Source organism: Gigantopelta aegis, chromosome 6 (assembly GCF_016097555.1).
Source record: "Gigantopelta aegis isolate Gae_Host chromosome 6, Gae_host_genome, whole genome shotgun sequence".
Classification (NCBI taxonomy): Eukaryota; Metazoa; Mollusca; class Gastropoda; order Neomphalida; family Peltospiridae; genus Gigantopelta; species Gigantopelta aegis.
Window position 1 is genome coordinate 80,999,698 of NC_054704.1, and position 27,970 is coordinate 81,027,667.

Here is a 27,970-nt window from a genome sequence, read left to right on the forward strand (position 1 = left end):
TGACGACTGTGAGTCAAAATTACCAAATGTTTGACATACTATAGTCGATGATTAATAAATCGACGTGCTCTTGTGGTGTCGTTAAATAAATTTTAACTTTTAACTTTCCAACAAAATATATCAATATGTGCGTCCGGATTTAATTGGAGTTCATGTCCGAGTCCCAGGCCATAGCCCGAGTACGAAACCCAGCAAAAGGACGAGAACTCTGTCGAAAAAAAACACGTGGGGATGGAGGTGGTTGCAGGGACGTACGAAGAGTTATTACTGGGTTACAGACTTGTTAAGTCCGATACTGATGTACGATACATACATAAGTACTTGAAATCTCAACAACATTGAATATCTAGTTATAAATATTTTAAAACAATACCCACATTGATTTGTATCCTCGTGTTTCGTATTATCGTTCTTGCTTATTTTCACAATAATGCCGAGTACTCTGCCGTTCGAGAGTAGCAAAGATTTCCGATGTAATACAACACTAATCCCATGATTAATATTAAATACCATTACATTAATAATTTTCGAGTTCGCCAATAAATATTATACCGTACATGTATATTAATCGGTGCAGGGGACAATATTTCAAAATCTTAGGTAACCGGAAAGGAAAGTGACCTGTACCTCTCTATATCAAGAGCTCTAAAGACTAACCCTAACCCTATCCCTAAAACTACCCTAACCATTGAAATGGAGGTACGGGTCGAACTCATGCCACCGGGGAAGTTAGTTCACATGAGTTTTACTTTGATAACTGATTGTTTAGTTATGTGAATATTGTTCTCGCAACCGATGAGTTAGGCCTACCTTAGTACCTACGGTTCTGTGCTACATTGGTGGTTCAAAAAAATAAACTGATTTTCACTTTCATTACTGATATATGGTACTTTTAAGTTTAGAATGTAATTGTTCACCACATAACCAATTGATAGTGTCAGTTCTCGTGATTTTAAAGTTGCGTAACCAACATGCGAACAGAACAACGGTTCTCGTGAAATATTGTGCCCTGTAGTGATACACACACTACAGGTAGAAACCTATCAGCACCTACATATTTAGGCTTAACCAGACCTTGCTTTTTAAGGTGCGCAGGTGCGCTTGTACAGCACACGTAATTTCAATCTGATGAGTGAAAAACAGCACACATTACACTCAACAAATGGCGCACGTAAAATAGATGGGTATATTTATTTCCACTCTTTACAAAAATCAACATTTTTCATAGCTCATTTAGCTGATAGGAAGGTCCTTTTATTAAAACAATACAAATTTAAAACATGGCAGTGGCTTACATGCAGTCGTTAAACTGGTATTTCTCTTTGTTGAACAAATTGGGAAATACTGGTTTAATAGACAATTTTGTAGACGTACCAGTCAAAATCCAATAGGATCTACATTGCCTATTTTATTTATTTTAGAGAGTGATTTTTCACTCGCCTTAGCATATTGAGGTGTGCGATTTTCCACTCGCCTATAATTTAAAAAAATCAAGGACTGCTTAACCAAAAAATTGTTGAATGTGGGTGCGGACTGGAAGAAAATAGTTGCAGATTCAGATATAAAAAATTTGCCCCCACCCCTATATACATAACGTAATATATAAAAGTAAGTATATGTAAGAAACATCTGCTATCAAGGCACTTATACAATGTATATAAACAATAAAAATTAATAAAAGAAAGAACACAATAACAAATAAATGACAAAAAACCCTCAATAATAATAATAGATGAGTTCCGCTATACTTTTTGTGTGTAGGAAAAAGTCCAGGTTCCATTGGTGTGCATCTATAACAGTTAAATGTTTGTCAAGCTCTCTAACGGCCGAGTACTTGGGATTCATTGTAATATAATATTTTGATGATAATTACAAAATGCAATTTATGCATGGTCTAGTGGCAAGACTTGGATATCTAACAAACAGCAGTGCACCCGGCTAGAGGTTACTAACTCTAGTAATACATATTTTTTAATTACAATATGTGAAAAAACTAAATATTTATGACTAATAATGTAATATTACAAGATATTTTGATAACACATTTTATAAAAATGTTGACGATCCTTCTAATGAAATTTTTTTAAGGAAGGAAGGAAATGTTTTATTTAACGACACACTCGACACATTTTATTTACGGTTATATGGCATCAGACATATGGTTATGGACCACACAGATATTGAAGTAGGAAACCCGCTGTTGCCACTTCATGGGCTACTCTTTTCGATTGGCAGCAAGGGATCTTTTATATGCACCATCCCATAGACAGGATAGCACATACCACAGCCTTTGATGTACTAGTCGTAGTGCACTGGCTGGAGTGAGAAATAGCCCAATGGGCCCACCGACAGGGATCGATCCCAAACCGACTGCGCATCAAGTGAGCACTGTACCACTGGGCTACGTCTCGCCCCTAATTTTAAAGGGGTTTGGGTAAAGATTTTGTTAAAAAGTTTAAAAAACAACAAAATTCATTGACATAAAAATTCCTTCTGCCAAAGTTTGTTTTGTGCTTGGTGTCGTAAGCACTTGTTCATTCATTCGTTCGTCCTGTATTGTACAATTCAAAGAACCAAAGAGGGAAAAAACTGCATATTTTTTAATACATGTATTTGATGGTTCATATTTATATGTTACATAATGTATATTTTGCAGGGTGTCTATCACTTGGAGGCAAGTTTCACTGACCATTCCCATATTGGTTGTGTAAAGACTGTTGCTATATCTCAGAAAGGCATTCTAGCGTCGGGCAGTACAGATGAAACCATACGATTGTTTAACCTAAGGAAGAGAAAAGAAATGGGCTCTTTAGTTCAACACATGGGTAAATAAACTTAAGTATGAATGCACAAGACCAAATTCACTCAAACAGTATATGTCCTATTGTATCAGCAACTTCATTTGTGAAGTCAATAATAGAACACACAAATATGGCATACTTGAAACAAGGTAAAATACTAGAAATGAAAAATGGCTTTAAATAGCAAAATCATCAATGTTTTTCAAGCGACTAACATCACTGCACTCCTAACAATCAACATAATAAACTATCTCACTGATATTGTATTTAATTCAGGGCTCGAAACAAATGCGACCAGTGTCCTGTTTGGGCGACTTAATTATTTTAAAAAAAATGGCGTTAGTCGGCCAAATAATAATATCTTCTTTACAGCTATAACATGGGCGACTACTAATATTTATATTCCATATTAAAATCTTGCTTGTGGTTTGCTTACCATAATTTGCCAACATACATGCATTATTTTTTGGGCCACCATATTTTTTGGTGAATTTCAAACCCTGTAATTACTGTACCACTGATAACATATTTAATACACGTTCACCCTTCGTCAGATTGTTAAGCAGATTATTTTTGTTTTGGCAAATGATATCATTAACCCAGAATAAAGACACTAGGATTGAAAATCATATACATTTATTACAGCCAGGCTGTTTATGTGTGGTGTATTATGGGTACTTGGTTATTTCAGGGTCTGTGATGTGTCTGGAGTTTTTCAAAGGGACACACTTGTTCAGCTGTGCTGAAGACGGAAATCTCTGCGTGTGGAAGTCGTTCACGTGGGAATGTCTCAAGATTCTCAAGGGTCACAAGTTTGTTATCATTTATTATTATTAAATATCAAAATCTTTTATGAGGAGACAAAAAGCTTATGAATATGAATATAACTTTATATCAGATTCTCTGGGGGACGAAAACATATTCTGATTTTGTTTTTGGAATTCCAGATTTTAGTACCAGCAGGAAACTATTTAATGAATTTTGTCTTAACCAGTGCCCCCACGACTGGAATATTAAAGGTCATGGTATGTGCTGTCCTGTCTGGGAAAGTGCATATGAAAAATCCCTTGTTGCAAATGGAAAAATGTAGCAAGGTTTCTCGGCAAGTCAAATTTTTTTAATGTTTGACATCCAATAGTTGACCGGCCTTGGTGGCGTCGTAGTTAGCCATCGGTCTACAGGCTGGTAGGTACTGGGTTTGGATCCCAGTCGAGGCCTGGGGTTTACAATCCAGATACCGACTCCAAACCCTGAGTGAGTGCTCCGCAAGGCTCAATGGGTAGGTGTAAACCACTTGCACCGACCAGTGATCCATAACTGGTTCAACAAAGGCCATGGTTTGTGCTATCCTGCCTGTGGGAAGTGCAAATAAAAGATCCCTTGCTGCCTGTCATAAAAGAGTAGCCTATGTGGCGACAACGGGTTTCCTCTCAAAATCTGTGTGGTCCTTAACCATATGTCTGATGCCATATAACTGTAAATAAAATGTGTTGAGTGCGTCGTTAAATAAAACATTTCTTTCTTTTTCTTTTCCAATAGTTGATGATTAAATAATCAGTGTAGTTTTTAAAAACTATGGATAGGTCACAATTACCCACATACTTTACAAACTTCTACCGGCCTCGGTGGCGTCGTGGCAGGCCATCGGTCTACAGGCTGGTAGGTACTGGGTTCGGATCCCAGTCGAGGCATGGGATTTTTAATCCAGATACCGACTCCAAACCCTGAGTGAGTGCTCCGCAAGGCTCAATGGGTAGGTGTAAACCACTTGCACCAACCAGTGATCCATAACTGGTTCAACAAAGGCCATGGTTTGTGCTATCCTGCCTGTGGGAAGCGCAAATAAAAGATCCCTTGCTGTCTGTCGTAAAAGAGTAGCCTATGTGGCGACAGCGGGTTCCCTCTAAAAAAACAAAAGTGTCAGAATGACCATATGTTTGACGACCAATAGCCGATAATAAGATAAAAAATCAATGTGCTCTAGTGGCGTCGTTAAATAAAACAAACTTTACTTTTTACAAACTTCTTTGGATTGTTATAGATATTTAGCCCAAGCTTATTTTTATTTCTGTTTTTTAAACATGATATTGAGTTCTAGTTTTATTAGGTGTTCTCTTTATTGTAAGAAAAACCTTATTACATGTAGTAGTTCGAATATCCTCTACCCCAGTTCTGTTATAATGTGATCCACAGCAATGCTTTTGTATACAGTGAAACCTCTCAAAACTGGACCTTCTGTAAACTGGAATTCCCTCAAAACTGGATGTTTTTCATGGTCCCTTTTTAAATACATGTGCAGAAGAGAACCTCTGTAAACCAGATACCTCTGAAAACCAGATGTTTTACTTGGTCCTAAGCATGTCCGGTTTAGAGGAGTTTCACTGCATTCACTTTATCTGTTTGTGTGGGTTTGGCTGTGTATGAGCTTATGGTTTTGCATACAATAAGAAATAATTGACTGATAAATCCAGTAGTTAGCCAGGAATTAGCAGCACTATTTGAATGTATTTGTACTTAATTGCAACCCATCTTCTCATTTCAGAGGTGGAATAAACTGTCTGTCCGTTCACCCCAGTGGTAAAATGGCACTGACTGTGGGCAAAGACAAGACACTACATACCTGGAATTTAATGACAGGTCGATCAGCTTATGTGAGCAACATAAAACAAGGTGAAAATTAAATAGATTATTTCTTTTTGACATGTTTAGGCGAAATAAAAAAATATGTGTGTTTCCAGTTACATGTGAAAAACATTTAGGGTAGGGAGGTAGGCTGTATTTCTTTTTAAAACACTTTTTAATTCTTGTTTAGGCGAAAAAAAACAATATGTGTGGTTCCAGTTACATGTGAAAAACATTTAGGGTAGGGAGGTAGGCTGTATTTCTTTTTAAAACACTTTTTAATTCTTAAAATCTGTCCAAACTGTACCAGCCTCGGTGGCAGGCCATCGGTCTACAGGCTGGTAGATACTGGGTTCGGATCCCAGTCGAGGCATGGGATTTTTAATCCAGATACCGACTCCAAACCCTGAGTGAGTGCTCCGCAAGGCTCAGTGGGTAGGTGTAAACCACTTGCACTGACCAGTGATTCATAACTGGTTCAACAAAGGCCATGGTTTGTGCTATCCTGCCTGTGGGAAGCGCAATAAAAGATCCCTTGCTGCTAATTGGAAGAGTAGCCCATGTAGTGGCGACAGCGGGTTTCCTCTCAAAATCTGTGTGGTCCTTAACCATATGTCTGACTCCATATAACCGTAAATAAAATGTGTTGAGTGCGTCATTAAATAAAACACTTCTTTCTTTCTTTCTGTCCAAACTGATCTTGGCAAAGAGCAATAAAGTAACATTTCAAGCAAATGCTGCATACTCCCACTGAAAATCTTTAAAATGTTACAGAAGGTCCGTGAATTTGATTGATAACAATGCATATTCATCAGGGCTTCTAGATTATGGTAGCCCCACTCCTATGGCTAGTGATATTCAGTGTTGGGCTAGTAAATAATTACTATAACTAGCCCGATGGCTAGTGGGAAAAAACCCATGTCAAATGCTGCAGTTACATATTTTATCAATATGAATATCCTGTCCTGATTTAAGGATTTTTAAGCTCAATCTCCCTCTTTAGGTGACATATCTGATTATTACTATTAGTAAAATTGTATTTATTTAAAGTAGGGCTAGTGAATTTTTAAAATCACTGATCCCATGGCTCGTGGATTTTTATAAAATTCTAGAAGCCCTGTTCATGAACCGTGTTACCAGATCTAATTTCTTTTGTTTTGCAATATTTTCCAGTTGCTGACATAGTTAAGTGGTCACCAGATGGAAATCATTACATTGTTGTTTGCAATAATACCATAGATGTCTACAAGGTGGAGGTAACTGCATTTTTACTATGTAATTTTAGAAAAAATGTGTGACCTGATAATAACGGTCTAATTGGTAGTTTGGTCAACATGGAGTTAAATATATATTTTTAAATTTGAACAACATGGACATGGTTCTGTTATTTTATTAAGCCATTAAATGAGTGAGGCATTTATTGTATATTCAGAATTACAAAGTTTTTCCATGTGTGAGTGTACAAAGTTAAAGTTTGTTTTGTTTAACGACAGCATTAGAGCACATTGATTTATTAATCGTCAGCTATTGGATGTCAAACATTTGATAATCTTGGAAAGGAAACCTGCTACATTTTTCCATTAGTAACAAGGGATATTTTATATGCACCATGCCACAGACAGGATAGGACATACCACAGCCTTTGATATACCAGTCGTGGTGCACAGGTTGGAACGAGAAATAGCCCAATGGGCCCACTGACTGGGATCGATCCTAGACAGGCAGTGCATCAAGTGAGCGCTTTACCACTAGGCTATGTAGTGTACAATGATTCAAGCAAAATGTTAAATGCATGTCATCAAAAAGACAAAATATGTCGGAACCGTGCAATAACTACTACTTTAAAGTGTGTAGTCAATATCAAAATGTGTAGTCATATATTGATATGGTTATTATGACAGATATTTTATGTACACTATTCTGAATCAAGCTGGAACATTTTAAGAAGTTGTCATACTAAGTTTTAAGTACAGAAATACTGCTTATTATTTGTATGTCTCTCTTTTTCAACTAATTTTTTTTGTTTACAGACATGTTCTGTACAGGTCACTATCACTGCTCCAAGAAGAATCAACAGTGCTGTGTTTCTTGATGTAAGTTTGTAATCTCACTGTTACATTAATTGAAGGTTAACATAACATACAGGGTTCTTGATGGATGAAAATTAAAGGAGGGCGGCTGCACGGCACCACACCATTAAAAAAAAAAACCTGCAAAAAAAGGAGGTGGGGTGGGGAAAGCTTGGTTGTGTGTTGGTCGAATTTGTGGAAAGGCGTACTCCTTATTTGCCTCTCATTATTTGGTACAAAAACATTCATACGAAATACAAGCCGACTGATGTTGTCGGTCTGACATTCACAAGCAATTTTGATTTTGCTGTACTGATCAAAGTTTTAATAATAATAAAAAAACAATAATGAAAAAGATTTCAAGATGTATGTAAAACAATAAAGATATTTGTAAAGTCATCCCGTAAAGTGGGATAAAAAAAAAAATTCTATTAATTTTATTTCCATCATTGAATGAATCGATCGCTTTGATATCACTAACTGATAAAAAGTAGTTTCATTTTTGAAAAGGTGGTGTATATATTATTTGGCACCCAAGATATACCGATGATATCGCCCCAAATGTAAAGTTTATAATAATTTATCAAGAATTGCTGAATAAACAGAATGACAGACTTGACAAAAAGTAAAATTCGTTAGTTATAACCAATTAAATCTGCAATCGAGGACAAAATATCAGACAATAGTTAGTGGAAACAAAAGACAGAATTACCGGTCCGATCATGTGACAAATTTGGTGCAAAATAAGTGGTTTTTCAGTTGGAGATTGTCAAATAAAATGTTTTAATTGCTCAAAGAAAATATAACTTTTATTGTGTGTATCAAACATACAAATGGATGCATGTATGGGACAAAATAGAGGCTGTTAACAATACTGTTATATTACGTTACGGTAACTGAAGTTTTTCGTCAGTTGTTTTTCATACACAAAACAGCTTGTTTCCGTTGATGTCCAGTGTGCAGACTGATGATTATTTTTATATGGAAAAAAGTGTGCATTTGGAAATAGCAGAGATAGGTGCTGTAAAATATAGTATAGTGCAGAAAAATAAAGGAGGACTGCAAATTACAATTGCAGGGGGGCCCGCCCCACTTAAATGGAGCACCGAGAACACTGATTATGATAAAGATATGAACTATGAGCTGTACGGTTTTAAATATATTTTACTGGATACTTTGTATTCCCAGTAACGAGTAGGAAGTGTTATTCCTACTTTTGCTTTTACGTAAGTGCTGAAAAGCGACTTACAAAATACCTATGCTAAATTTTGCAAATTTTATCCAAAAACACGGACACATTATACGTGTCGTCATTTTAATGTTTCTAGTACATACACTATCCACAAATCCAACAACTTGCGTTAGTATTCAAGAGAAAATCATACAGACTATGCTACTATTCAAGAAAGTTAACTCTTGGTCCTTTTTCCTTTTTATGCCAAAAAGCAATTTTAATGCAGAATTTTCAATATTTGTTTTTATAAAATTGAAATGGCCTTTATTAGAAATGAAAATGTACATAATGTCATCATCTGATGTTTGAATACATCTTGGCAAAACATTTTTGGTCTGATTTTATCTTTAATTTATTATAAAATTAACCTTTAAAGAAACATTGCTGATAAAATTAAGGAGTTCGAGAGCTAGTGGTCGTATGCTAGACTGGTTTTTTGATGTTTGATTATATATTTTTAGGTCAATAAATTATCAGAATTTAGTATTGTATAATTGTTTGTCCATGCACCAATTAAGCCGGCGCTGTATCTTATATAGGTACAGAGTGACATACGGTGCAGAGAGCAATACAAATAGAACTGATTTGATGACATCACATGGTCTTTGTGTGTTATCACTCTTCTTAGTGACAGTTCATTTATACTCTTCAAAAAAAGTAGCGGAACCTGAAATATTAATGTTAATATCAATTATTAGACCGAACATACGTTTTGACCACAAACATCCTAGTAAAGAACGTTCAAGTCTGTTTATCAACACACCGAAACACATTCCATAGTTTGCACATGCATCATGCAATTGTCATTCTTGATTTTGACAATTTCCAGGAAGGTTGATTAATCACTGGAACATTTTTTCTGTCAATCTTTTTCATTCTGTTATTGTTTTGTTTTTGGTCATTTTTATTGTTTGAATTTGCTATGCGGCGTATACAACGTGATGAGTGTCTACGGGCTATTGGCATGCTGCAAACGGGCAGAAGTCAGCTTGAAGTGGCCAACACCTTCAATGTTTCGAAGTCAGTGATTAGCAGACTATGGAACAGGTACCAACAAACCCAAAATATTGATGATCGACCCCGTTCAGGTCGTCCCAAGGCAACGACAGGAGTACAGGATCGATTCATCCGTAACCAGACTATAAGAAATCGAGCTCAAACGGCAAATCAAATTGTTGCAAACCTTCATCAGGCTACTGGTGTCCCGAGTTATGGGTCAGATGATTAGAAATCTTCTTCATGCAGCCCATCTTCGTGCTCAATGGCACCGGGTTGTGTCTACCTTGACAAATCATCACATTGCCCACAGATGTGAATGGTGTAGGGAACATCAGAACTGGGGTATTTGTCGCTGGTCACGTGTCATGTTTTCAGATGAGTCCCTATTCACTTTGGACTTCCTTGACAGGCGTGGTCGGGTTTGTCGAAGGAATGGCACACCAACTTCACAATGCGATTTCATGACAGATTTGGCAGTGGATCGGTTACGGTGTGGGGTGTTATTACTATGACTGACAGAACCCCCCTCCATATTGTGCAAGGAAGGGTCACTGGGCAGTACTACTGGGACAACATACTGACACCCTTTGTCGTCCCGTTTGCTAGGCGTGTGGGTCGACATTTAGTTTTTCAGGACTATGCCCGTGCTCACCGTGCACGAATCATCAATGCTCACCTCCAGCAGCACAACGTCTATCAAATGCCATGGCCAGCAATGAGCCCAGACCTTTCCACCATTGAACTCGTCTGGGACATGATAGGGAGACGTGTGCATCAGCGTCAAAGACTGCCGACCACATTATCAGAACTTTGTCAGGTGCTGCAAGAGGAGTGGAACACTCTCTCAAATGGCCATTGGGAGACTCATAAACAGTATACCTCATTGACTGAATGAATGTCTGACACATCGTGGCAGTATCACCCACTACTAATGAAAAACCCCCGTCAACTTTCAAATTTTACTTCTGACTCCAATCGTCTTTAAAGATCTTTGGTGGTCATAAAACCTACTGTAATACTGAACTACCGGTTATAATATTTGCTCAATTAATTAACTTTTATCATATACCTTACAATTTTGGCAAGTGTAAATTCTTATTGGAGTTCCCTTTTTTTTTTTTAAGAGTATAGTTTGATGTTGAGGATTAATATTGATTATACTAAATGATACTACTGAAACATTACAGTAAAAAACCTCAATTTTATGTTTTTTGCTTTTACAAAGTATTACATATGCTTGCTTTTTTGGCGATGGCATCAACTTTTGTATACAGGCTCCCCACCCAGAGTGAGTTTTAACGACTCAGTGTGTAGGTGTAAGACCACTACACAAATTTCTCTTACCAACCATTAGCAATTAACCACTAACCCTCTTTCTTGGACAGACAGTCCATATAGCTGGCTTAAACCTTAAATGGATATAAGCATAAAAATAAGTATACATGTAAATGAATTGAAATTATTAGATATATGAACAACTTGAGCTGGTGGTGTGTCACATGCAAATACTAGGTCTCTGTGATACAAATAAATCAAATAATTTGTCTGTATTTTGAACATGATATGATTTTCTTGTTGATATACATTTCTCTCTTCTTTTTTTTGGTCATTAAATTACCAGGATTTGGTATTGTGTTATTGTTTGTCCATGCACTAATTAAGCCGGCGCTGTGCCTTATATAGGTACAGAGTGACATACAGTGCAGAGAGCAATACAAATAGAACTGATTTGATGACATCACATGGTCTTTGTATGTTATCACTCTTCTTAGTGACAGTTCTTTTATTTGGATGTTTATTATTAATATTGATTATACTAAATAATACTACTGAAACATTACAGTAAAAAAACTATGTTTTGCTTTTACAAAGTATTACATATATTGCTTTTTTTTGCAATGGTATCAACTTTTGTGTCACCCAGAGAGAGTTTAATGACTCAATGTTTAGGTGTAAGACCACTACACAGATTTCTCTTAACCACTAACCCTCTTTCTTGGACAGACAGTCCATATAGCTGGCTTAGACCGTAAATGGATATAAGCCAAAAAAAGTAAGTATAAATGAATTGAAATTATCAGATTTTTGACTCCTAAAAGTAGTACTAAACTAAATAACTTCCGGCTGGGTCAAAGTTGAGGTGCACCCAACTTTTGATAGAGAAGTGAACACCACAAGTCCTGTGATTGGTGATAAATGTGAGAGTGTTGCTATAAAAAAAAAAAAAAGTTTTTATCTGGGCAATTTTTTTATTTCATCTTGTACTACTGTGTCAAGGTAGCCTTGTGCTTAAAACATTTGGGGTACCTGTAAAAAAAAAAGTACTCAAATTTTGGGTGGAACTAGAATAGTAATAGACACTACCTGTTATCTTTGAAATGAGCAGCTTGACCCCCAATGTTTTCTGATTCACTTTAAGGATGAGAAGTGGTAGTATTTATATCCGTGGTGTTTATGTCGATTGATATGCTGTAGGTAGGAGTTTTAGTCACATTATGTTACTATTGTCGTCTATGAGATTTGATTTGGTAGTATACACCCTATATGGATAATGAAATATAAAAATCATATGGTACTAATGATGTGGTTTTTGTACGGACGAAGGTCGGAACTTGGTCTAAAAACAAGGATTGCGGTTTATACACCAGTGCGTGTAATAGGCTGGAAAATATGGTACTAGAAATGAATCCTTATTAAACATTAAAAATTGGATTGGTGATTGAGGTGTTTGGACCATGAGTGGCTAGGCTTGTTTTTGATACATGTTTCAGTCCTTGGCTTTTGAAAAACCATGGCGAGTGAAAAATTGCACACTTCAAAAAGCTTAGTTGAGTGAAAAATAGCACTCATCAAAATGCTACGGCGAGTGAAAATCAAGCATTATTAATTGATGAAGTAATTCATGTCTTACTTTTGATAAAGAAGTGAACACCACAAGTCCTGTGATTGGTGATAAATGTGAGTGTGTTGCTATAAAAAATAAAAAAAAGTTTTATCTGGGCAAAAAGTGTCTGCAATTTTATTTCATCTTGTACTACTGTGTCAAGGTAGCCATGTGCTTAAAACATTTGGGGTACCTGTAAAAAAAAAAAGTACTCAAATTTTGGGTGGAACTAGAGTAGTAATAGACACTACCTGTTATCTTTGAAATGAGCAGCTTTGAATCTGTGTAGTGGTCTCACACCTACACACTGATGTCATGTAAATGTAGAGACGTGTTGCAAAAATGAACCAATAAACCAATAATATTTTCTTCTAATTTTATGTTGTTTGGTTCATTAATGTAGTCTTGACATCTTTTCCCTTTCAGGAATGTAGTTATTAAAGAATTTCAGGAGCAGTGCTATAGAAATATAATTATGACATACACTGATGTAGACAAATTGATTTTTTAATTACAATATATACTATTCAGATAATTTGATGCACACTATTATAGTGTACAACAAACATGATTAGGATAGTTGGGATGGGAAAAACCCACTGGTTTTGAGGAGGTGGTTCAATTAGAACTACGACCCAAGCATCTTAGGTGCGCACTACCAACTGAATTAGATTCGTTGTATTATTATTTTAATTTTTTAAATAAGTCGCTAAACGTAGCCCTACAATTAGTTCAATTGATAGTGTTCAGTGGGGCATTGATATTCATGTGATATTTTTAATTCAACAATTACGCAACCAGTCTCCCTCCTTCACCATTTTGTAACACGTTATTTAACCTACCACTACCAGTTACAAACGGCTCTGACATCTATGTCAAGTCAGTGTTATGTTATTGGTCTAGAATGGTCCCAATGTCGTTGATAAAAAATATACAAACTCTGACATTACAAAGGATTTTATTGCAAATGTGGGATGCCATAATAAAAAAAACCCCAAACATCATAATTTTAGACGCCATCTTAAATGCGTAACAATGGCAAGTAGACCAGCGTGTGCATGTAGCCAGAGTTCCAAGAGTAAAAATAATATGACCTCGATAGCTCTGATTGGTCAAAATGCCACAGAGTTCTGCGCATCAAATTATGATAGTCACATGAGATGTATTAAAACAAACCAAAATTAAATAGTCGGCTGTGATTGCTGTTACTATAGTTTATACATATATAAATAACAGATGTACATTCATTAACCTCTGGCTAAAATACAAATATTTAAATGAACTTTTAGTAGATTTTTTAAAAAGATGATAACAAATAATAATAACAGTCATAAAAAAAAAAAGATACTTTTTTTGTAAACGAGGAAGCCTATTCTTACATACCTATTATCATTTCTTTTCCTTCTTTTTATTATTCTGTCTACTTTTAAATTGTCTTTGTCTAAACTTCATTTCTTTTTTAAAGAAAGTAGAAAGTCACACGCTTGCCATTTTCGGGACCTCGCGTAAGCTTTGTAGGCTAACTAATCGAGGCAGTTTTACCAACTACGCAACGAGTTCATTTGTGTTCGCTACAGAAGCCACTATTTAATTCAATTCCTTTTTTTTCATAACTATAGGAAAAGTATAAATGAGTTAGCCTTATTAGATGTTGTGATCTATTACCTCACAAAAGTGGACTGTTTGTAATTAATAATAAATTAAATAGGCAAAGGAGTTCTTATCGGATTGGTACATCTTCGAAGATGTCTTATTAAACCAATGTTTTCTGATTTGTATAGCAAAGATAAGTACCAGTCATATATTAAAAGTTTGCATGGACTCTACCGTTTACATCACATTTTTTTCTTCTTATATTATTAAATGGGTCTTTCTATCAGCTACATATGGTAAATAGTGGGAGTCAATATACAAAATTATTTTACGTGTGCTGTTTGTTAAGTATAACATGCATTATTTTTCACACTCGCGCACCTTAAAAGACAAGGTCTGATGTTTCTCTCTTCTTTTTTTTGGTCAATAAATTATCAGGATTTGGTATTTGTGTGAGGGTTTGTCCATGCACTAATTAAGCCGGCGCTGTTCCTTACATAGGTACAGAGTGACATACGGTGCAGAGAGCAATACAAATAGAACTGATTTGATGACATCACATGGTCATTGTGTGTTATCACTCTTCTTAGTGACAATTCTTTTAGTTTGATGTTGAGGATTAATATTGATTATACTAAATGATACCACTGAAACATCGCTGTAAAATAAACCTCCCACTTGAGCGAGTTTAACAACTTGCTGGGTAGGTGTTAGACCACTACACCCTCTTTTCTCTCACTAACCACTAACAATTAACAACTAACCCACTGTCCTGGACACAGTATCCTTGAACCTTCAATGGACATAAGCATAAAAATAAATATAACTGAATTGAAATTATGAGATGAATAATGAAAGATGAAAATCATATGGTACTATGGTACTTTATCTTGCACACAGATGTATGCAGGACAATCAAACCTCACATGTAGGAACAACCTGGGATGGTGGTTTGTCACATACTATTATTAGGTCACTGTGACCTACTTTTCACGGTCTAATGCACATAACAGTAAATCCTTGTCCGGACCATATCTTGAATACAGGACCATCAAACCTCACATGTAGGAGCAACTTGGGATGGTGGTGTGTCGTATACTATTACTAGGTCACTGTGACCTACTTTTCATGGTCTACTGCACATAACGGTAAATCCTTGTCCGGACCTTATTTTGAATACAGATGCATACAGGACCATCAAACCTCACATGTAGGAATAACTTGGGCTGGTGGTGTGTCACATACAAATACTAGGTCTCTGTGATACAAATAAATCAAATAATTTGTCTATATTCTGAACATATGATTTTCTTTTTGATACATGTTTCTCTCTTCTTTTTTTTTAGTCATTAAATGATCAGGATTTAGTATTGAGAGATTGTTTGTCCATGCACTAATTAAGCCGGCGCTGTACCTTACATAGGTACAGAGTGACATACGGTGCAGAGAGCAATACAAATAGAACTGATTTGATAACATCACATGGTCTTTGTATGTCATCACTCTTCTTAGTGACAGTTCTTTTAGTTTGATGTTGAGGATTAATATTGACTAAATGATACTACTGAAACATTTGGCGTTATCGTTTGAGTACAGGCTCCCACTCAAAGCGAGTTTAACAACTCGGTGGGTAGGTGTAAGACTGCTACACCCTCTCTTTCTCTCACTAACCACTAGCAATTAACAACTAACCCACTGTCCTGGACACAGTATACAGATAGCTGAGGTGTATGCCCGACATAGCAGGTTTAAACCTTTAATGGATATAAGCATAAAAATAAATTGAAATTATGAGATGAATAATGAAATTATGATATGAATAATGAAATTATGAGATGAATAATGAAATTATGATATGAATAATGAAAGATGAAAATCATATTGTACTATGGTACCTCATCTTGCACACAGATGCATGCAGGACCATCAAACCTCACATGTAGGAACAACCTGGAATGGTGGTGTGTCGCATACTATTACTAGGTCACTGTGACCTACTTTTCACAGTCTACTGCACATAACTGTAAATCCTTGTCCGGATCATATTTTGCATACCGGACCATCAAACCTCACATGTAGGAACAACTTGGGATGGTGGTGTGTCGTATACTATTACTAGGTCACTGTGACCTACTTTTCATGGTCTACTGCACATAAATGGTAAATCCTTTTCCGGACCCTATTTTGAATACAGATGCATACAGGACCATCAAACCTCACATGTAGGAATAACTTGGGCTGGTAGTGTGTCACATACAAATACTAGGTCTCTGTGATACAAATAAATCAAATAATTTGTCTATATTCTGAACAGGATATGATTTTCTTGTTGATATATGTTTCTCTCTTCTTCTTTTTTTTGTCATTAAGTTATTAGGATTTGGTATTTGTGTGCTTGTTTGCCCATGCACTAATTAAGCCGGCGTTGTACCTTACATAGGTACAGAGTGACATACGGTGCAGAGAGCAATACAAATAGAACTGATTTGATGACATCACATGGTCATTGTGTGTTATCACTCTTCTTAGTGACAGTTCTTTTAGTTTGATGTTGAGGATTAATATTGATTATACTAAATAATAATACTAAAACATTGCTGTAAAATAGACCTCACTTTTGTGTCTATTTTAAGAAGTATTACATATATTGCTTTTTGTGTAATGGCATACAATTTGTCATTTCTATGTCGGTGAAACCTGGTTCCTAGTTACAACTGTGAATATACATCTTGAGGCATGTTTAGAAAAAGGTTTTAATTTATTAAAAAAAGTATTTGAATTTTTAAAAATTTTAATTTAAAATGTGTTATTTTTTAACCATGTATATGATTGAAATGAACGTCTGTGAATGCATCTATTGGTGACACCGAATAAGTTAATAAATTCTTTAGAATTCTTGTTAGTATTTCTGAAAACGGTGTACAGTATAGTTGCTATCCCCCAAAGTTAAAGAAATTTTTAAAAAAGGAATACTAAAAACTAAAAAGCTGTAGATAATAAATAGAACAATAAACAGTTATTATCCGATGTTGTACCAGCCTCGGTGGTACAGTGATTAAGCCATCAGACTTGAGGTCTCCCATACCAGCTTCCACCCAGAGTGAGTTTAACGACTCAGTGTGTAGGTGTAAGACCACAACACCAACTTCTCTCTCTCTGTGTGCCCAGGACAGTGTGCTTGAACTTTAATTATATATATTAGCATGGAAATAGGTATAAATGATATGAATTTTTTTTATCCTTAAATGAAAGATGAAAATCATATGGTACTAGAAATGACTCCTCAGTATTTCCATTTTGGTATGGAACTAATTGAGAGAGCATGCTCCACATGAGTTGGGTTGCACTATCTTTGCATCATCTGAATTTGAACAGTTGGTTTTTCATTTTGATACATTAAAGATTGGATTGGTGATTGGGATGCTTGGACCGGTGAGGGGTGAGGGTTAGTGTACTTAGTGAGTGGTCAGGTCAGGTATTCATATAAAGAGCAAATAATCACAATTTTGCAGATGCCATTTTTCAGGCCTGGAATTTTGATTTTGGACTAATCAAAATGAAATAGTTGATAATTAAAAAAACCCAGTCCAATTACCTAAATGACCAGCATTTCATGTCAAAACACTAATATTATTGGAATTGTTTTTTTTATGATCACAGAAAAATCATTTCAGAGCCTAAAAAGGTCATGGAAAATATTAAAAAGTCATGGCAAGTGATGGAATTTGGTTTTGAAAACAGTATGTGAACCCTGTCACAGTTAAAATGTAAGATTTCTGCACTTAACCAGCACTGTATGGCTATACATCAGTTGAAATACAGTGTGACCATGAGTGCACAGAAAAAAAAGATGAGATTAATCCCGGTGATATAACTAGTTTATATTGCCAAATGTCTCTAACATGTAACATATGACCAGCTGTTACAGAGTGGAATATTGGCGATCACACAAGGCAAGCTTTTATTAGGCAAGCTTTTATTAGCCAAAGGCTATGAATATGCAGTAAACGTGATGGTGTATCTGTGTGTCTGTCTCTGTCTCAACTCTCTCTGTCTCTCTCTGTCTGTCTGTCTGTCTTTGACTCTTTTTCTTATCCCTCTCTCCCACCCCCCTCCCTTATCAGTCTCTGTCACATTTTCTCCTCCCCTCTCTCTATCTACCATCCATCCCTCCTGTCTCTCCCTCTGTCTGTCTGTCTGTGTGTCTCTCTTACTGTCTCAGTCTTTGTCTGTATTTTTAGTAGACATTATGCATTCTTATTAAAAACATCTGTCAGAACTTTTTTTTTTTTAAATATTGCATAAACATGAAATAATTGACATAAATTTGACTAACTCATAACAGTATTTATTATCTTTTAAAGTGGGAAGCTCTTTTAGAAAAATAGATGGTTAGATACAGTGAGCGCTGAAGTGTATAATTGTAAGCATGAAAAGATATCTATTTGTACTGAAAGCAGTGCGGTAAATAATTGTTAGAATGAAACGTAGGCGGCTAGATCTACTGAAAGCATGGACATCAGGTGACAGTGATGACAATATCAGTAGCTATCAAATATGGCCATCTGTTGCCATAGTAATGCTTACATTGTGATGGATCTGATGCAATATTTAAATTTTCTCTGTGCATATATGGTTCCGTTTACCGGTATATAAAATTTTATTTTGTGAGTTATGGATATACGTGATCACAGCCTCAAGTATCTCCATGTGTTTAATTCTGGAACATTTAATAATAGTGTACAATTCATAATTTAAAAAGAAATGAGAAACAGTATTTTTTTGTTGTCAGTTACAAATATTTTTCACTGATCAGTATTAATTGTGCATTTTAAATTTATTAAAGCTTTTACAAGGAATCTTTATTCCAAGTAAATGGGATAGGGTCTGTTAAATGTTTAGGGTTTTAATTTCGTATGCAATATAATGCAACCCCTGCTGTTAAGAAAATGTCCACGGCAAAAAAACATGCCATTGAAAAAAAAACCCTGAATATAGTCCACGGCATTTAGTAATTTTAAATCTGCCAGGTTTGATGAATGACTCTGTTTCCAGCCTCGGTGTTTGGTGTATGGCGGGGAAGGGGGTGTTCTCTATGTGTGTGACATCAACACAGGCAGTGAGCTATACCACGAGGAAACAGGAACAAACAGGTTCGTACGCCACGCTTATCTTATAGTCAGAGCAGTGAAGGAATCTCTGTATATGTGTCGGTCTCTGTCTCGTTGTTTCTCTGTTTCTTCATATTTGGATGTTTCTACATGTGTCTGTTTTGTCTTCTTTCTGTCTGTCTCCCTGTCCAGAGTCAGACCCCCAGTCTTATCGGAGGCCGGACTCGGGATAGGCGTGTTCGTAACCATAGTGGTACATGGACACGTTAAACCACTTAATAATAAATGTCTGTCTGTCTATCACACGAGCCAACGAATACTTGTAAATGATAAATTATGTGTACAGATGTTACAGACCTTTGATGATCAGTTATATATATATATACAGAAATGGAAAAATAAAGTCCATGCAATAAAATCTCTCTGTGTCTGTCTGTCTGTCTGTCTGTCTGTCTCTCTCTCTCTCTCTCTCTCTCTCTCTCTCTCTCTCTCTCTCTCTCTCTCTCTGTCTGTCTGTCTGTCTGTCTGTCTGTCTCTGTCTCTCTCTCTCTCTCTCTCTCTGTCTCTGTCTGTCTCTCTCTCTCTGTCTCTGTCTGTCTCTCTCTCTGTCTCTCTCTCTCTCTCTCTCTCTCTCTCTCTCTCTCTCTGTGTGTATGGGGGTGAGGGGTATAGCTCAGTCAGTAGAACTTTTGTCTGAGGTGCATGATTTGGAGGATCAACACCCTCAGTGGACCCATGTTCCCATCCCATGAAGTACCTCACATCTGGTATGTCAAAATATCAAAGGTCATGGTATGTACTGTTACGCATACTGTGACACTAAATACATATATATGCTTTTGTTTTTATCTCCAAGTCATTGATATGAACTGATCATGTTTTATTATAAAAATCATTCCCTGTTATGTTTTAGGATTCGTGGTATTGCAGTGACCGAGTCATATGATGGTAATAAAAGCCACTGGGTAACGACAGCATCCAGTGATGGGGTTATCAATGTGTACCAACTGAAACTATCCAAGGTATGACTTGCTTGTACAGTGAATCCCCTCTAAACTGGACACTCTTGAGACCAATAAAAATATCCAGTATTAAGAGGGATCTGGTTTAGAGAGGTTAAATTGTGTACTGGTTTTGAGGGAATTCAGGTTTATAGAGGGTCCAGTCTTGAGAGGTTTCATTATATACAGTTTGTATTTATTTACTGAGGAGTTGATAACCAGATTATTGATTAAATTTGTGTGTTCGTCAATCTGAATGACCTGTAGATTGCATGCTCTCAGAAATTTGTATGTTTAGTTTTAAGTAGAAGATGTACAAAGAACAGTTGAATAGACTCCATCATATGTGGTCATGTGGAGATAGAAATAGTACACCCGAGATGGTAGAAATTTCCACTACCGAGGCTGTACTTTTTCTATCCCACATGGCCGCATTTGATGGAGTTTTTTTCTCCCATCCATTTGATAAATAAACCATTATTTTACATGAACAAACAAAGATGGCTGAAAAAGTAACTTCTTTATCTGACCATTTTATCATAAATAAACTACACTATTATATTTGCTGCATCTGTTTCATGTGTTAAATATAATTTAACACTACAAATTAACAAGATAGCTTTTATAATAACGGTTTTAATAACAAAGTATCAATCTTAAACTAACCAAATTGCATTGATATGAAGTCATATATTATCAACGTACTAATACTCCCCATGTTAAATTCATATCCCATGCAAGACAGATTTATTCTGCATGGGCTGACGTCATGGAATAGGTCTGTCTTGCATGATTAGGGATGGGAGAACAATTTATATTTGACATTTTCTGGTTTTGGTTGCATTGCATTGCATTTTTTTTTTTTTTTTTTTTTTTTTTATAATGCAAAACTGAATCGCTTTGAAACTGAATCAGTAGTGAAAATTAATTTTAAATACATGTAACTGTTACAGTTCTATTTTCTCCCAATAACCTACTAATTGAACAATTTTAGATCATCATTAAACCCATTCTTTTTTCTTCCAGCCTTTTTAAATTATGAAAAATTAGCAATCCAGTTTTATTTTCATTATTGTTTAATTAAATGTGAATGTCTTGATTATTTTTAGACTGTCAAATCAAAACTGCTGGCAAAGTTTGATACCAAGTTCCGTTTAACATCAGTGGCTGTGACACCGTATGCGCCTCCCTCCGACAAACCATTGGAACCCCCGACAGGCGAAGTTAAAGAGGAAGAATTGGTGATTCCAGCAGACGGTGACAGTCATAGTGATACCTCAGACTCTGAACCCGAACAGTCAAAGACTGTTAGAAAAGGGGAGACAAACAGTAAGAGGAAGCGGAAATCTCCAGATGTGGAGAAAAGTAAACCAGTGTCCAAAAAACAAAAGAAAACGTCCAAAAGTGAAGAAGCAGGTACAACTGTTTATATCTATTATAACATCAGCCATATTTTTCTTTCATTAATCTTTTTCTAGCTCCGCAGTGACATTAGTCAGTGGAGCTTTTTCAGGACCAATTAGTCTGCTGTTTGTCTGTTCGTCTGTCCGTCCTCTTTTCCTTTGAAGTCTTATCTTTTTCTGAAACTTGGTGCAATGATCATCTGGGGCACCTTTCACAAACTAATAGAGAAATACTTTGAATTTTTATTTAATGTTTTTAAATTTTAAATTGAAAATTTTAAAGTCTTATCTCCTAAAATTTTGATCAGAGAATTCTGAAACTGTACTATCTGATTATCTGGGTCAGTGTTTTTAAACTTATAAATATTTTTGAAATTGTGAATTTTTATTAAATTTAAAACATTATAATAGAAATTTAACACTGAACATTTTAAAGTCTCTCTTTTCCTAGAGTTTAAATTGGATAGTTCAGGCCCTAATCTAGAATTGAATACGTAAAAGTCACTTCTCCCTTCCCAGGCAGGCTTTCTGCCAGAGGGTACAAAAGGTAAAATTTACTTACCGTATTTTCCGGCTTATTACACGCACTGGTGTATAAACCACACCCCTTGTTTTTAGACCAAGTTCCGACCTTTGTTCGTACATAAACCGCACCTTTAAATAAGCCGCAGTTAAAATAAAGCCACAATCTTAATTACAGTTAACTATTGTTTGTATTTAATAATAATAAAGAGATCCATTCTCCCTTAAATTCAAACAATAAATAATTGTTGATTGTGTTGCTTTCAGTTTCATTTCACCTAATGGGAAAGTTTCGTAAACAAAACACCGTTGACAAACCCCGCTATTTTTACGAAAATATGAACAAGAACTTGATAATGCTAATTTCGTAATCTTGCACTAGTTGCAAAGAAAAAAAAATACATGATAATATTTTATTTGTTCCAGTATTAATTACAAAGTGTGAACCAAAAAAAAAAGGGCACAAGTGAAAATTACTAGTACATCTACTCACTCGATTGAGAAATACGCGTTTCTCTGTAACCTAACTAACGTTCCATGTGCAAAAATTACATATTGAAACGAGGTCGGGTCAAGCTGGATATGTGGCAGTGAACCGAAACTAAGCGTGCAGTCCTATCGATCGTTTACAGTTTCGACATTGTTTTATAACTTTTAAACGACAGCCTTTAATATATATATATATATATTTGCTGAGAATTATATATGTATAATTACATGTAATATAACCAAATACATTACAACAACGTTATGCTCTGTATAAATTAGTGGGCCAATTAGATTGGAAATGTCAACATTTAATACAAACATTACAAGTACTCCGATTATGTGATTTTAATTCGCAAGCTTCGTACTAAACTTAAATTTTGATATATTAATTAAAAACATTATAAACAGGTTAGAAACAGCGGCGTTAAAGATATCAAGAAACTGTTTTGATGTCCTTGTTAAGGTCCGGCTTTTGCAATTGGCCATAAATGGCCATGACATTGTAATTGTATCACGTGACATTGTTTAGGCTGCCACTGGATTTTTTATCTGCAATATTGAACATGCAAGTTGAGTGTGTTTACTACAAAGTATAACGGAAAGGAAAGTTACTTCATTTTAGAACATCTGACAAACACATCTCATGCACTACTAACAATAAATGTTACAGAAATCAAACTAAGAAAGTTCGCGGACGAGTCCATTTTTGAAACTGTAAGTATAACAATACACAAGTGATGTATTGTTTCTAGCCTGACTAGACTATTAATAAATAGCCATTCCATTGCAATACTTAAGTCCCAGTCATTTGGTATGCTATATTATTATTATTATGAGAATGAAAAAAAAAATTCTGGTTTATATGCACAGCGGTTACCGTAAAATTCATAAATAAAGTGCACCGTTTTATAAACCGCACCTTGCAATTCACAGTAAAAAAAGTAGTGGCTTATATGCCGAAAAATATGGTACACTAAAATCTTGAACATTCGTCTATATATATATATTTTTTTTTTTTTTTAGAAAATTATAGTAAGAGAACTGCTGTTTAATATTTAGCAATGTGCATTAAATGCAGGGTCGAATTTCGAAACATATCGAATCTTTAACAGTGGTGTACTGCATCATTCGGTGGCCTACAAAATATCCCCAATATGAGTTACTCACACTAATTTTCCGAATCCCATCCCTGTTAATGTTGAGACTCTCCAAACTTTAGATGATGCTCAGTGTATAATAGCTAGCTGTGAGCACAGTTTTAACATGAAAGTTCATTGGTTTTTCCAGATTCAGAAAAAACAACGGGCAAGAAGAAGTTGAAGAATAAAAAGAGAAGAAAGAAAGTTTTGAAGTAAATAATAGAAATAAAAATTTTATATATCGTTTCTGTGTTTTGTTTTTCTCGCTAAAAGTGAGTTTACCTGTGCAATATATACAACAGGAACTGCATACCAGAGGTGGGGAAAAGCCCTTTTTACCGGTCTGGGACCGATTCTCGATCTCCGAGACCAGTTTTCCAGACATTGGTATCTTGTGCATTATTTAAAATAATAATAAATAAATAAATAAATAGTGGTCAAACTGATGTTTCAGACGTCTGTGATTCTAAAGTTTGCCATAAAGTCCGGACCTACAATAGTATCAATTCACTGCCACTAGGCTAGACATTTGTCAAAGCCTCTGAGCTGGTCAAGAGATTAAACAGACGTTTACAATAACACCATCCTTGGTGAGAAAGCTAACAAGGTATTACACTCCAGTTAAAACAAAGGACCCAGAGTTTGCAACTGGTCACAATCAACAATTGTCAACGCCTGTGTTCGGAGCTCTGCCGAGTCGAGTGTCCCGAGTCCGAGGCAAGAGGCTTTTGTGAAATACAAACTGCTTAAAATAGCATAAAATATACTGAAATAATCTATAAATGCATTTATTGTTGACTGTTCAATGTAGTTTATCAAATAATTATAATGGATTTTAAAATTAAAAAAAGGTTTCCACCTTTTTTGTTACAAGTAGAAGTGAGCTGGAATAGCTAACCCGGCTATCTCTAGAGCCAGTAGAGGTCAAATGTCATCCAATCGGGGACACCGTTATTAATTGTTTTGTCTAAACGTGTGCTAGCTCAAGTTGTCAAACGCTCCAACTGTGTTATTGTTTATTAATTTTTAGGACAGTACTGAATACTCGTACTTTTTATACATATATGGGAGTTGAAATGCGTAACTATTTTTTTTTTTTATATTATTCATGTTTATCTTTCATTCTTTTTTTCTTTTCTTTTTTTGCACTCTACATTAGTAGCCTAAATCATGTTGCATATATTATGTACATATTTGGTATATGCCTATCTATGATTGGTCGTATTATGGTATGGTGGTGTCCGTCTGTCCGTCTTGTTAACTTTTTCTTGTCCGGACCATATCTTGCATACAGATGCATACAGGACCATCGAACCTCACATGTAGCAACAACTTGGGATGGTGGTGTGCCACATACTATTAGTATGCAATTCAGTACCGAAAATTCATATGCTAATTTCTTGGCGGTTCTGTGTTGTTAACATTACATACATAAACGGTTTCTCTGCCAATATAAATGTGTCACCAGAGTATCCATGCTAAAAAAAAATTTCCTTTCTAATAAAGAACAATAACTTCATTAATCAGACGGCACCTTCTCCAATGGATACAGTATCATCAGTAGTTGATTCAAAACAAACTGTTCATCCATCCCATTGCAAAACATTCACATAATTAGAATTGAATCGTACCAGTAACATGTTCATTAATATCTGGTTTTCCATCAAACTCCCAATGGAAGTATCGTGTATCTCACCGGTACTCTCTGTTAATTTTGTTAATGTCCCTTAGTCACAATTCATTCCTCATCATGGTGAGGTAGGTTACCGTGCAGGGGAGGGACGTAGCCCAGTGGTACAGCGTTCGCTCAATGCACGGTCGGTGTGGGATCGATCCCCATCAGTGGGCCCATTGGGCTATTTCTCATTCCAGCCAGTGCACCACGACTGGTGTAACAAAGGCCGTGGTATGCACTATCCTGCCTGGGATGGTGCATATAAAAGATCCCTTGCGGCTAATCGAAAAGAGTAGCCCATGAAGTGGAGACAGTGCGTTTCCTCCCTCAATATCTGTGTGGTCCTTAACCATATGTCCGACACCATATAACCGTAAATAAAATGTGTTGAGTGCGTCGTTAACTAAAACGTGTTTGAAGGATCTAGAGAATTATAGCAGCAGGAACTTTAGCTCTTGGTATGGCCATCAGTGCTGAATTGATTGAAGTATAGAGGTATGACTAACATGGACCATTGCAGTACACAATATATCACATGAATTATCACTGTTAGTGAATCGGTCTTGCCAATATTAATTTAAGGAACTAACTGTTAGTTGGGTAAGTGATAAAAAAAATTATGTTCACCAGAATATTGCAGATGTAATACATGTACAAAATGATTTTGACAAACTGGAAATTTGAACACTGGAAGTGGTTCACTAGGTGAAAATCACAAGCACATTTAAACAAAATTATATAGCAAGAGAAAAAACATTAAAAAATTTGGGCCTCTAAGCTACTCTACACCCCCCCCCCCCCCCCCCCACACACACACATCCCACCTCATCCCACCTCTCACGGTGCTGACTGGAGTCCCTGTCAGAGCATTTGGTGTTTTAGTTTCGTCCAAATTATTTAGCAAGTGGTGGACTGATGGGTGAATATGAAAAGAGCGTGAGCTGGCTTGAATACAGCTAATGTAAGATGCAAATGTTTGACCAGGTCAAAGTAATTATAACAAAATAGGAACGGGATGTAGCCCAGTGGTAAAGCGCTCGCTTAATGCACGGTTGGTTTGGGATCGATCCTTGTCGGTAGGCCCATTGGGCTATTTGTCATGCCATGTATGTGTTGTCCTGTCTGGGATGGTGCATATAAAATATTCCTGGCTACTAATGTAAAAATGTAGCAGATTTTCTCTCTCAGACTATATGTCAAAATTACCAAATGTTTGATATCCAATAGGCGATGATTAATAAAATCAATGTGCTCAAGTGGTGTCGTTAAGCAAAACAAACATAATGAAATATAACACACGGTTCTTGTTCACGCTACATTTTCATTTCATTTCAACTTATTTTCGTGCTTATATCCAATTAAGGTTCAAGCACGCTGTCCTGGGCACACCTCAGCTATTTGGGCTGTCTGTCCAGGACGGCGAGTTGATGATTAGTGAGAGAGAAGAGGGTGTAGTGGTCTTACACCTACCCATTGAGTTGTTAAAACTCTCTGGGTGGGAGCCAGTACCGGGCTACGAACCCTGTACCTACCAGCCGTATGTCCAATGGCTTAACCACGACACTAGCGAGGCAAAGTTTACACTACAAATATAATCAAATGATTTTTAAACGTTTATGTAAAATAACTCATCAAGACTAGAATGTTTCAAGTGAAATCCGATTACGTCCCTTTAAAAGAATATTCTCCAGCTTCGTGTACCAAAAAGAAAGAAATGTTTTATTTAACGACGCACTCAACATATTTTATTTGCGGTTATATGGCGTCAGACATATAGTTAAGGACCACACAGATTCTAAGAGGAAACCCGCTGTCGCCACTACATGGGCTACTCTTCCGATTAGCAGCAAGGGATCTTTTATTTACGCTTCCCACAGGCAGGATAGCACAAACCATGGCCTTTGTTGAACCAGTTATGGATCACTGGTCGGTGCAAGTGGTTTATACCTACCCATTGAGCCTTGTGGCGCACTCACTCAGGGTTTGGAGTCGGTATCTGGATTAAAAATCCCATGCCTCGACTGGGATCTGAACCCAGCACCTACCAGCCTGTAGACCGATGGCCTGCCACGACGCCACAGAGGCCGGTTCGTGTACCAATGCCAAACATTAATTTTGATAATTCTGACGTAGTCTAAAAGGAAACCTGCTACGTTTTTTTTTATTAATAGCATTTTCCCCATAGACAGAACAGCACATACCACGGCCTTTGAAATACCAATCGTTGGGATGTGAAAACCCTCAGAGTAATCACTTCATTTAAAATATTCATCTTTGACACTCGACAGCCGACGTATTCTTTGTCAGGAGGCGGACCTAGTGTCAACTCGAGCAGGAGTCACAACTGAGAAGCTGGCGGATACAGCAGAGTGGGTGGAAGTATTAAATATTAAACAAAAGACATGGGCGGATGCAGGATTTTTCTAGG

The 27,970-nt window shown here is 36.2% G+C and overlaps 1 protein-coding gene across 1 annotated transcript; it reads left to right on the forward strand.

Annotated features, from left to right (window-relative positions):
* Nucleotides 1–179: 179 nt before the first annotated feature.
* Nucleotides 180–27,969, forward strand: LOC121374748 (p21-activated protein kinase-interacting protein 1-like). Its single transcript, XM_041501855.1, has 11 exons — nt 180–300; nt 2,657–2,825; nt 3,493–3,613; nt 5,344–5,471; nt 6,597–6,679; nt 7,454–7,516; nt 19,258–19,355; nt 20,227–20,335; nt 21,424–21,730; nt 24,016–24,071; nt 27,850–27,969. The coding sequence occupies exons 1-11, from the start codon at nt 232–234 to the stop codon at nt 27,967–27,969; spliced, it is 1,323 nt and encodes a 440-aa protein (XP_041357789.1). The 5' UTR covers nt 180–231.
* The last annotated feature ends 1 nt before the right edge of the window (nt 27,970 follows it).

Coding starts and splice junctions, on each gene's coding strand:
- LOC121374748 (XM_041501855.1), top strand. CDS start 232: ATGGAGGTGGTTGCAGGGACGTACGAAGAGTTATTACTGGGTTACAGA. Junction 7,517..19,257: donor ACAGTGCTGTGTTTCTTGAT/GTAAGTTTGTAA, acceptor CTCTGTTTCCAG/CCTCGGTGTTTGGTGTATGG. Junction 21,731..24,015: donor GTCCAAAAGTGAAGAAGCAG/GTACAACTGTTT, acceptor TGGTTTTTCCAG/ATTCAGAAAAAACAACGGGC.